We start from the raw sequence: 11,880 nt of genomic DNA, 5'->3' as shown, positions 1-11,880 counted from the left end.
ACCTTAGGAATAGTTAGGAAACCACTACCAGATGATCTTAAAGTACGCACAGGTGTATAAGGTGCTAGGAGATCAGATATGTAGTTGGGAGACAGGCCATGTAGAGCTTTAAAAGTAATCAGAAGAATCTTAAAATCAATTCTAAAGCTTACTGGGAGCCAGTGCAGTGAGGCTAAAACAGGAGTAATGTGATTACAGTACTTTGTCTTAGTAAGAAGCCGGGCAGCTGAATTCTGAACAGTTTGAAGTCTCTTTATAGATTTTTTGGTTCAGACAAGAAAAAAAGACTATTGCAGTAATCCAGGCGTGAAGAAATAAATGCATGTATAATGGTCTCAGTGTCTTTAAAAGTTAAGATGGAACTAATCTTGGAAATATTTCTGAGGTGATAGAAACAAGACTGTATGAGCTTTGTGATGTGACGTTCAAAGCTCAAATTACTGTCAAACCAGACACCAAGATTCTTTGCAACAGGTTTTACACAGTCTAAAAATGGAAAGGGACCTAAGAATGGTATAATTTGTTTCACTATGTGCTGGGATCCAATGATGAGGACTTCTGTTTTGTCAGAATTCAACTGGAGGAAATTGTTTGACATCCAGTTTTTTATGTCACAAAGACATTCATTTAAGGAATTCAGCATACTAGGATCAGAGGAACTAATGGGCAGGTACAGCTGTGTATCATCAGCATAGAAGTGGAAGGAGACACAGTGTTTCTGGATAATGTGCCCAAGAGGAAGCATGTATAAACAAAATAAGATTGGTCCTAAAAAAAAGATTGGACCCTTGAGGTACCCCATACTTGACAGGAGAAAATGAAGATGTGTAACTGTTTGCAGAAACACAAAACTTCCTATTTGACAAGTAAGATGAAAACCATTGTAAGGCTGTACCAGAAATTCCCACCCAATGTTCCAGTCTATGCAGCAGTATGCTGTGATCAATAGTGTCAAAGGCTGTGCTAAGATCAAGACGTACAAGGACAGAACACATGCCATCATCAGCTGTTCTTAAAAGGTCATTTGTAACTTTCAGCAGTGCTGTCTCAGTGCTATGATACTTTCGGAAACCAGATTGTAGCTTTTCAAAAAGATTATTATTTTCCAGTGCAGAGAAAAGCTGCTTGGACACTAATCTTTCAATAATCTTTGATACAAATGATAACTTGGAAATAGGTCTGTAGTTTTGAGGTAGAGATGGATCAAGCCCTGATTTCTTTAGCAGTGGGCTCACACTTGCAGTTTTAAAGTAATCAGGGACAATGCCATTTGAAAGTGAACTATTAAAAATAGAAAGCAAACAGGACCCAACAGATTCAATTACTTCTAATAGGACCTTTGTTGGTACTACATCAAGAGGACTGGAAGATACTGTCATATATGACACTGTCTCTAGAAGTTCAGATAGAGTAACTGTATTGAAGTGGTTTAAAGTATGCCTATCCTGTAAGAAAGAGACTTCAGAGTGCATAGTATTAGGAGTGATAGAAGTTCTAATTGACTCTACTTTCTCAGTAAAAAAGGACAAAAACTTTTCACAATCAGCATCACTTTCCACTGGGACACAGGCAGTAGATGGCTTTACCAGCTGCTCTACTGTTTTAAATAGAAATCTAGGATTATGCTGATGATCAGAAATAAGTTCTGAAAAGTAATGTGATCTTGCATCCTTAACCAAGATGTTATAGTGTTTAAGTGATTCCTTCATAATGTCATAATGAACCTGAAGACCAGACTTCTTCCATTTACGCTCAGCTTTCCTACAATTGTAGTCGTTGGAATTACGATCTTTCACAGTGTTGTAATTCAATAGTTACGAAACAAACTGCAAATGTCTTTACATGAAAAATTGTCTTTAAAATTGACAAACATCATATGGGTAATTCAAGGCACAAGTCAACCGGGACCAGAAAATCATTTATTTTTCGACATAGACTGGCGTTCAAAAATTTTTGAAAGATAGGTGAGGTCCCATGGAGGCAAATGGAAGTGGCGTCACTGGGACACTCTTTTGCAACTGTCAGTTGTCAACAACTGTGACTCCCGCCAACTGTTTCCTCTGCCCACAACTGTTTCAAAATAAAAGTCCTCACTACAATAATTCCCTATTAAATAATTTTTACAATTTAAAATATTGAACTATTTAACTGTTCATTTCAACTGTCAGTTGTCATCAACTATGACTCCCGCCAACTGTTTCCTCTACCCACAACTGTTTCCAAATAAAAGTTTGTTTTGCATTTTATGTTAATGTCTCTTTTGCTTTTTCATGCACTGGTAATTTCCTCAAAATTACATTTGGTAGTTTTTTGTTAATATTGCAAAAAGTATAAAGTTTACAAAAGTGAAAAATACATTGCCCAAGTGTCCTTTTCAAGACACGTTACAGAGTTTGAACGATGTTTCTACGTTAAACAGTTGAAGCTGAATTGGACTCAGTCATTTTGGTTAGAAGAATAATAATAAAAAGAAGACTTCTTCAAAACAGAACAGTGCATGCACTGTAATAAATAAAAATAAAATAAATAAAATAATAATAATAATAATAAAAAATAGGCCACTATAGGCCTATCAGGGTAAGTTTTTAGAGAGAGTGAAAATAAACCATGCTAATACATTTTCATTAAAACTGTTTATATTTTCTGACATTTTCCAAATAAAAAAGTACCAGAATTTCAGGCATCATTACAGAAGGGAAGGTAGCGCTAGCCATGCAATCTTTGATTTACACAATCTTTGGCCCGAGAATCCATTGTTCTAGGAAAATTTAAACGTCTTCGCAATTTTCATTACTTTTTGCGCCTGTGACGGAGATGGTTCAATTAAAACATGTGAACATATCTATAAAAATGCTCTTAGCAGCGACTATCATAAGCAGACATGTACCTGTAATAAGTTCAATATAATTTTGTGTTGGTTCCTCACAACGGATTCCATACTTGAATCTGCTGAAGTTAATTCACTCTTGGAATGACAAGCTTGTGGCTACTTCCTACTTAATGAGTTGATCTATGAGGAGAAACGTTTAGAAGTTTTAGTCCAGACGAACATTTTCTCTTCTATCATTTAGTTTTTTTGTGAAATTTAGTTTTGCGCATTATGTTTATATGAGTACTAGATCTACATCACGGAAAACGACAAAACCAAAGCACTTCACGCTGTTGGGGCATTTGGAGTACATTGGCTAACTTGCTAGCCACTAAGCTAGCCAACGTTAGCTAAGTTTGCGACGGTTTCAAGGTGGCAGACAATCAAGACCCAGTGGAATAATGTTCGTCACTCGGCACTAAACTGAAGTAAATAAGTACTTACTAAAGTTTTGTTATCCACTAACCTGATGATGGATACGGAACGTTAACATTAACATATATGGTGGAATAACCTGCTGGCGTCTGCTTAACGTTAACTTAACTGTTTAGCTAGCTTGAAAACAGTAGCATGCCAGTTCAATTATCTTTATGTGATTGGTTTTGTTCGCTTGAGAAGGTCGTTTGAAGTATACCAGTTCATATAATCAGGATATTCTCTATCCACGTCTGTTTTAAATGCCTAATTCGGACGTTGTTCGTGAGGCCCGAGGACGCAGCCCATTGGCACAGCGAAATTCCGGGCAGGCGAGGCGAAGTAACATTGACATTAACGTTAATCCTGTAAGCATTGTTACTTTACGAAACAAACATCGGGAGAAGAGGCGTTCATCATCTTCACGGCGAAAGAGGCACAAACATGCCAAAGAAAAGCCCATTCACACCCCAGACGAACCCAACAGCGAACGTAGATGTTATTTTAAAAGAGACGGGGAGCTAAGGACTTTGGTGGAGTACGACGATGTGAGCTCTCAGTCTGAACGCTTCTCGGGGAGCCCCTCGCCCAGAAACGGTGCTAGTAGATTGGACCTTCTCAGTGATGGCGATTTTTTAGACGGTAGCGGCCTTACGTGCCCTGATAGAAGGCAACGGAAAGAACCTAACCCATTGTATTTAAATAGAGACCCACAAAGGCAAACTCCAACTGAAAGGCACAGACAAGAAAATGAGCACAGACGAAAGGATCGTCTAAACAATGACAGAGACTCCAAAGTTCATATAGGAGGCAGATTTGACAAGAGAAACAACAAGGAGAGCTCGAGGAACAGTGACCGCACTGTTCAGAAGTCGCCCCTTAGTTTGCCACAAACGTCACTGGATAAGAGGGAATCTAAACGACACAAAGTCAAAAGCAGGTCTGAAAAAGATCCTCACTCTTCATATCGAGATACACCACAAGCATATAAAGAAGAATGTGAAGAACCTAGGGCCTATGGAAGAAGTCTGGCATTTAAGGCAGAAAGTCCATATGGGACGTCCTGCTCATTCGGCTACCAGTCACCGGGCTCTAACTACCAGTTGATATCAAGGAGAAGTCCTGGTTTTGGCAACAAGCGACCTTCCCCCAGTTCAGCATACTCTGGTCGAGATGTGGATTTGTATGGTGCCTACAGCATTGCAAAGTCCCCAGGGCCATACGGATGTGACAAAAGAAACCGATCCCCTGTAAGCCCATACAGTTGGCGGAGATCCCCAAGTTATGGCCGTCATAGCCCATTTGAACAAGGAGAACTCTCTAGTCCTTATAGGCCAAGTGGTTGTAGACGAGCAGGAAGTCCCTACCGAAAGTCTTCAAGTCCAAGCCCAGGGAAAAGGTAACATTTTTTTAATATTACTGGATAATTGTGATTTTTGACAGTTTGAAGTCAAGCTTTTTGGGGCAGGTAAACAAGGAGCTTAGTTATAGGAACAGTCCATTTCTAAATCAGTTCTACTAACTACTCTCTCCCAGGACCCGTTTTTCACTGGTAATACAAGCCGGTACAAAGTCGTAAGTTACGAAATCACGCCAACGTTGTTTAGTGTCGTTACTTGGTACAGGGTTTAAAATGGTCACCCACTCGCCAAATGCGAGTAAAGTAGTCTACATTTTGCAAATATTTGAATGACCCTCACTGTCTACTGTCACTTAAAGCAAATTCTGATGCTGCCAGTGTCTCCCATACATTGACTAATCTGTGGCGGGCTGCCATAAAATCAACAGTGGCCGCTACACAATAATGTTCTATGCTGTATAATTTAAATGAGATAAAATCCTTTCATTGAGCTGTGCTATTTATGAACGCAGCCTTTCCTTGCCCCGCCCCGCGCTCTCTCATAACAGACCTGCTGCCCCTCCTCTGCATGTAGGCTACATTTAACAAAACATTAACAATTGTTGAAGGATTGTTGTTGGTGCATAGAAACATTGCATAAAAAGACAACGGGCTAAATTGCTATTAAGCAGTTAAGTTGTATGCAATCAAGCCGTATCTCTAAGCTAACGTAAGAATACTGTTTGGATGTCGAGCTTACCGTGTTTAGTTACGGCTGCTTGTCAATTTCGATTAGGCTACTCGTGCAGGGCTCTATTCATTTTATTGACTCTGACACTGAATGTATGCAAAATCCCTGTAAATGGAAAAGTGTTTTCCAAGACTCAAAAGTGCTTGTCCTAAGGAGAAGAAATACTAACCTTTATTTTAACTAACTACATATAGTAGGGATGTCACGGTAAACCGGTTTTACTATTAACCACGGTGTGCAACATCACGGTTAAAGGAGGATTCCGGTGTGATATTGACCTAAAGTGTGTTGAAACATGATACCGAGTGTGAACGTATGTCTCATAGCTCATCTCGGCTTGTCCCCTGCACTTAGAAATCTGGCGCTAGTTAGCCGATGCTACCAACAGTTTTTCGATGGGGCCGATTTGCCTCGGGCATCGGCCTAGCCATGCAAATAAATCACTGTTTTACACCATTTACGAGGCTCAAAGTAGCTCCATACTTCATTGGTAGACTTCAGAGGGCCTTGACATTGAGAACTTTGAAAAAGCACTGGAAGTTTATTTACAAGACTATTTATACAGACAGTAGTTTGAAGACATGAAGTTTACCGTTCGCAGCCGTCAGTGCGAATGAACAGGTATGATAAGGGATCAGATTCCAAAAATAATTCAGTGGAAATGCATGGATTCCGGTTGCTTGCAGTAAATTGAAGCAACAGAAAACATTTCAGTGTGCTTGATTGTCATACATCAGTGTGCTTGATTGTCATGTAGCTTAGTCTAGCCTGTTAATCAAATTAATGTATGAAAATAAAATTGTGCTTCATGTTATTGAAGGAGAGCAACGTTGCTATTCCCTGAAGATGAGTCCGCTATGTTGACCATTCATCTACAAATGCTTTTCTTATGATGACAGTTTGTATGGGTAAAGCCTTTTGTTGCAAGTTTTGCGCAACGTCCATAGGCTACAACAAAGTGTTTCTGGAGTGAAACTTTGAATTTAGTCAGACTTGTGTGATAGAAGAATATGGCAAGGCTATCTCTATCTCTAAGGCGGGGATCACATTAGCCAGCGGCAAGCGGCAGGTTTCCTATTGTTCTCTTTGGTTCGGCAGCGGAACAGTGGCAACGGCACGTAACGCTGCTGAACAAGCTGAGCGTTGAACTTGGTTCAACTTTCAAAGCGCAACGTGAGCGTATTTAATTGACAAACCGTTTGTGTTGCTTAGGAACGAGATAAAACTTATGGTCTGAGCGTTGCGTTACGTTTGCGGCTGCCGCTGGCAGATGTGATCCCTGTCTAACTAGCTCTATTGAGAAGATTGCATGACGGAAATAACAGTGGACTAACTGAGGATAACTTGTAGACCATAAAGGTAAGAGTTCATTGTCCTTGCGTGCTATCTCTGCTATTGCTGCTTTTGATCGGTCAGATTTTAAATCTCCTGTGGTGGGTTGGGCATATGTGGTGTCATCAAAATGTCCGCCCACGTCCCCCCTTTCCGCCTTAACGTTTCCACACTGGTGCTGGAACTTATCGGTTCGGCAAAATGTCTAGGGTGCTTGGTAGGGGTGTAACGGTACACAGAAGTCACGATTCGGTTCATACCTCGGTTCGGACATCACGGTTCGGTACGAGTTCGGTACAATGGAGGGAAAAGCAAAACAAAAATGCAGAATGCGTTGACACTTTCTGTTACTGTCCATGCACTTAACACTACCAGCTCCTCATGTGAGAAGTTACAAGTTACTCCAACATAAAGGTAATTGCCAAGCGATTTACATAGCTTTCTGTCATTACGAAATTGTTTAATTTAAGCCGTAGGTTTTGGCCCTATTTGTGTATCCAAAGGCTTGTGAAGCGCAGGGGAAGTTTTTTTTTTTTTTTTTTTTTTTTTTCTCGTTTCAGTGATAGGCTACCAATCATCTGGGTGTTGGCTTTGAATAGTAGCATGTTATATTTCCACTCACATACCCAACAACTGCTGAACAACGCCGACACACAGTTTCATCTTATCCACCACTCTCTCGCTCGCCTGTAACTGAAGTTCTCAAACTTGCGATCTTAAAGAGACCAGTGGATCCTCTAACTCTTGTGGGTCGCACCTTAGTGCTGCTATCTCTGACTGACTGACTCAACCGACTACCTGACAAAAAAAAAACATAGGCGCCAATCAGAGCTAAGGAGGCTACAGATTAGCGTTAAGTGTCGCTAAAGAACTCTCGTACGGTAGGCTACTTAACAGTAATTGCGCATGACATTAATTAATCCGCACACGAGTTTTATGTATTTTTATACCGTGTATTCTCCGTGTAAATTCATGCACCGAACCGTGACGCCCGTACCGTTTCGGTTCAATACAAATACATGAACCGTTACACCCCTAGTGCTTGGTAGTAAATTTGGGGAGACACTTTGTCCCGCCGTTCCGCCTCGGTCTATGTAAAAAGGACAGGCGTTCCGCGAATCTGGTACATCATTTTGCGGGGATTTTGGCAGTGTGAAGGGGCCTTTAGTTAATTTAGGCCTACTGTTGGGTGTAATGACATTTCAGAAATAACCTAGGCTACGCAACCTATTGGCAAACTTTTACATTTGGAGAGTTACTTGCTAACTATCTCACTAGCTCACATAATCTGAGTAGTGCTCACCAACATCATAAAGGAATGATGCACCAATATTGACATTCTGGGCCGATATTTAAAATTTCACTTTGGCCGATAACGATACTGATATTTTTATTGACATTTTTGTGTAATATTTAGTATATATACTTTTTTTGATCCCGTGAGGGAAATTTGGTCTCTGCATTTAACCCAATCGGTGAATAGTGAAACACAAACAGGGTCATTCCACGTCAATTCAACCAGGGCCCACACATTTAGGTCTCAAAAAATTCTAAAAAAATTACCAGGTGTACCTATGTTACCCAGGAGATACACTGTAAAATTACTCTTATGTAAGATCAATACTTTCCAAGATACAGCCAGTTTTATAGGGGGAGGGGGTGTCGATTTTGCTCTGCCTCTTTTTTTTGTCAAAGTTCACAAGCCCACAGCGCAAGAACTAAACCATGTAGGAGGCTCAAATTGTGCATGCTGGTACATAAATAGGAATAGTATGTAGCAAAATCGTCACGTTTGGTCTGTATAATCCTGCATGGTCATAGCTGTCCCTCAAAGTTGATACAAATGTTATTGGAGTTTTTGGCTGGGCTCTGTTTAAGCCTTCAGAAGACATATTTTTTATTCAACATAGGTTCTTGATTTATTTTTCTTACTGAGATAAGTAGAAACACTCTCACAAAAAACAATGAACAGAAAATAAATCCCTTCAGGGTCTGAACAGCAGACCTCACAAGTCTGAAAAATCATTTTGGTTATCATTTTCAGAGCACCCAAACACCTTGTGGGAATATACAAAGATTTTTAAATAGGTTTTCTTTATTCTCCATGATCCCTTCTTTTTGAAAACACCAATTTGACTTGTCTTATGCAAATCTTTGTTTTTTATTTTCCACCCTGAACATGGGCAAAATGCCCCATTGACATCAATATGTTTTATGTATTTGCATATCACCGGAGTTCGTCGTAAAGTCGCACATCAATGCAAAGAAATAGTGTTGACATTGAGGGGAGTGTTAATTTATTTTCATTGTGTCCCCTAGGTTATATCTGTGGCCTGAAATGCCTTGTAGTGAAAAAAAAACTTCTTCCCGAAGCACCTTTTTGAATTTATTTTCTCAGCATATTAGGTCATATCATAGATTATTATGGCCATTATTTGAACAGTAAAAATAATAATAAAAGAAATCTAGCACTACAAACCATCCTCAGCAGGGAATAAGCAGAAAAACTAACAAGGAAGTAGGGCATTTCAATTTCATTGTACTTGTTTGCTCATAAGTGATAATTAAACAACACTCTGATACCCATGCAGAAAAATGATAATGACCATGACAGCCCCCACATCCGGCCCACTACCTAATATGAGTTTGACAAGGTCTAAGGTCAGTCACTCTCACTCTCCCTTGCTAAAGCGCAAAATGGTTTGGTCCGCCTGCACAACGATTCATAAGGTATCTCATTTTGTTTACATAGTTGAGCATCGCTAGTAGTGGACAGCTAATTGTTGTGCTGCTGGTACAATGTCTTTCTCCAAGAAAACCAAGTTGGATTACCAAAAAACAAAGGCAAAAACAGGAAAAAGAGAGAGATCAAAATGAGGGGAAACAGCTGCTAATAAACTTCTTTCCAAAGAAAGGTGAGCACACACGTAACACGAAATCCCATGGTGTTAACCTGCTTGAATGTCTCCGCAATAGAACTGAGGCAACCCATTGAAAGAGCGGAGTTCCTAGGTTACACAGGTAATCTGAGGTATCTCGTGATTCACTTCCATCTCCATCTATTTCAAAAAGACTTGGCGCCAGCTTGATTCATGCCCTATGGTAGGCTACATGTTGATCATTGCAGTGGTTCCAGGCGCAATTTTCCCCCTTCCTTTCCTTTTGGTTGTCGTTAGTCTTACATTTTTTACTCAGTAATGGATGGGATTTGTGATGTAGCGAAGTACAATACTTCACTCAAAACGTAATCAAGTAAAAAATAAAAGTACCAATTTTAAAAACTACTTAAAAACAAAATACACAAAAAAACTACTCAATACAGTAACGTGAGTAAATGTAATTAGTTACTTTCCACCTCTGCCAGTGGCCATCCTAGATTCTACTTGACACTCTCCACACACACACAAACACACATGGAAAATGATGGCTTGTGTCATATGTTTCTGTTTCATATATGTGACTCTGCAAGGCCAAATCAGTCGCTTTGGTAAAATTTACAAAATTAAGTTATTGTATTCACACAAACGGCCATAAACTAAGCTTTCCAATGATATGTATATCGAGGGTATTGCAAAAAGTATCGCTAAGATAACCGCATCCAAAGTTGGCATGGTTCTCTTGTCACGATACACCAGAAAAGGAGAAAATCACCTTTTTAAGTAAATTGTCACGTGCGATAGTTTTGAGGGCACAGCTATGATTAGCCTTACGGTAGCGTTTGAAGTGGATGACTGACTATGCAGTTTCAACCGTGCAATGAGTCTTTTTCTGCCCCCTAGTTAATACCTGGGATGGTCATAAGGTGTCACTATAGAATATAATTAATGTATTTCGGGGGAAGTAAGGGGAGAGGAAGTTCTGTGTACACAGATTGTGTATAGCCTAGCCTACTTTTAAAATGCACAAGCCTACTTCAATGGAAAACTTCTCCTGGTCCCTAAAATGACGCCAGGATATTTCTAAAAGTTTGTGCATTTGACCGTTCGTGCCCTGAACGGCAAGTCTTTCACATTCGTATTCGGTTACATCTGCCAAGAACAATATAGAGCTGACACATTAAGTAACGGGTAAGTAACTTAGTAAGTAAAGTAGCTCTACCGTACCCTACCGTAAAACCTTATAGCGGCGTGGACAAAGAGAATGACTGCTAATGTGTTGAATGTTCACCTAAATAAAGTAAGGGTTTAACAGTCAAAATGTATGTTTATCCGTGAAATTTGTTCACAATATGAAAGTGTAGACTATATACTGTCGAATTATGCGAAAACGTGAAATTCGTCATTTTAACCTGTACGTTTGTTTATCGTGCACAAAACGACTGGTTTCGCCTTGCAGGGACACATATTTTGAAATTCATATGAAGTGTTTAGTTAATAATGTATAATCTGCATACTAGTAGCTAAACATAGTAATTTGAATACTTCATATTGTTAGCGCTTCGGACTTGTAACCGGAGGGTTGCCGGTTCGAACCCCGACCAGTAGGCATGGCTGAAGTGCCCTTGAGCAAGGCACCTAACCCCTCACTGCTCCCCGAGCGCTGCTGTTGTTGCAGGCAGCTCACTGGGCCGGGATTAGTGCGTGCTTCACCTCATTGTGTGTTCACTGTGTGCTGAGTGTGTTTCACTAATTCACGGATTGGGATAAAAGCGAGACCAAATTTCGCTCACAGGATCAAAAGAGTTATTGATTTTTAAACTATTACACTTACAATTTTAATGTGGTGTGTAGATCTAATTGAGTGCACATTGGTAATGTGTGTAATTGAGTGCCTGTTACTTTAAGAAATACGTGAGGGTTATTAACCTTCAGTCTCACGGTTTTAGGCTAGTGAATAAAAGTTGCGCATAGTGCATAAGGGTATGTGGATGCAATTCATTATGTTTTCTATGTCAAATCAATGTTAAAAAAACGAACAAGTCAAAGAAAATCTTTCTGGGATCATAAATAATTTTAGTGAGCAGCCTACTGACAGATGTAACCTGAGCTGCAGAATAGTTATCAAGGAGCTCTCTCCAGATGTAAAAGTTTGTCATGCAAGCGTAAACGCAAAGTGGTTCTCTCTCTCTCTCTCTCTGTGCGTGTGCGTGAGGCTATGTTCAATTCAACTCCTTAGTTGATCCATCTGGTCAATAGTCCTGCATTCACGACACTTCATGATTAGATTAACATCACC

The 11,880-nt window shown here is 39.9% G+C and overlaps 1 protein-coding gene across 2 annotated transcripts in view; it reads left to right on the top strand.

Annotated features, from left to right (window-relative positions):
- Positions 1 to 2,930: 2,930 nt before the first annotated feature.
- Positions 2,931 to 11,880, top strand: part of cdk13 (cyclin-dependent kinase 13) — a 78,226-nt gene continuing 69,276 nt past the window's right edge. The window contains exons 1-2 of one of the 2 annotated variants that reach the window (XM_048266347.1): positions 2,931 to 4,682; positions 4,820 to 4,858. In XM_048266347.1, the coding sequence (XP_048122304.1) occupies positions 3,547 to 4,682; positions 4,820 to 4,858 (1,175 nt within the window). In that variant the 5' untranslated portion in view covers positions 2,931 to 3,546. The remainder of the gene's footprint in view (positions 4,683 to 4,819; positions 4,859 to 11,880) is intronic. The other variant, XM_048266348.1, reaches the window with a different exon arrangement.

The sequence above is a fragment of the Alosa alosa genome, chromosome 16 (genome assembly GCF_017589495.1).
Source record: "Alosa alosa isolate M-15738 ecotype Scorff River chromosome 16, AALO_Geno_1.1, whole genome shotgun sequence".
In the NCBI taxonomy this organism is placed as follows: domain Eukaryota; kingdom Metazoa; phylum Chordata; class Actinopteri; order Clupeiformes; family Clupeidae; genus Alosa; species Alosa alosa.
This window is presented reverse-complemented; position numbering and strand designations above follow the sequence as displayed.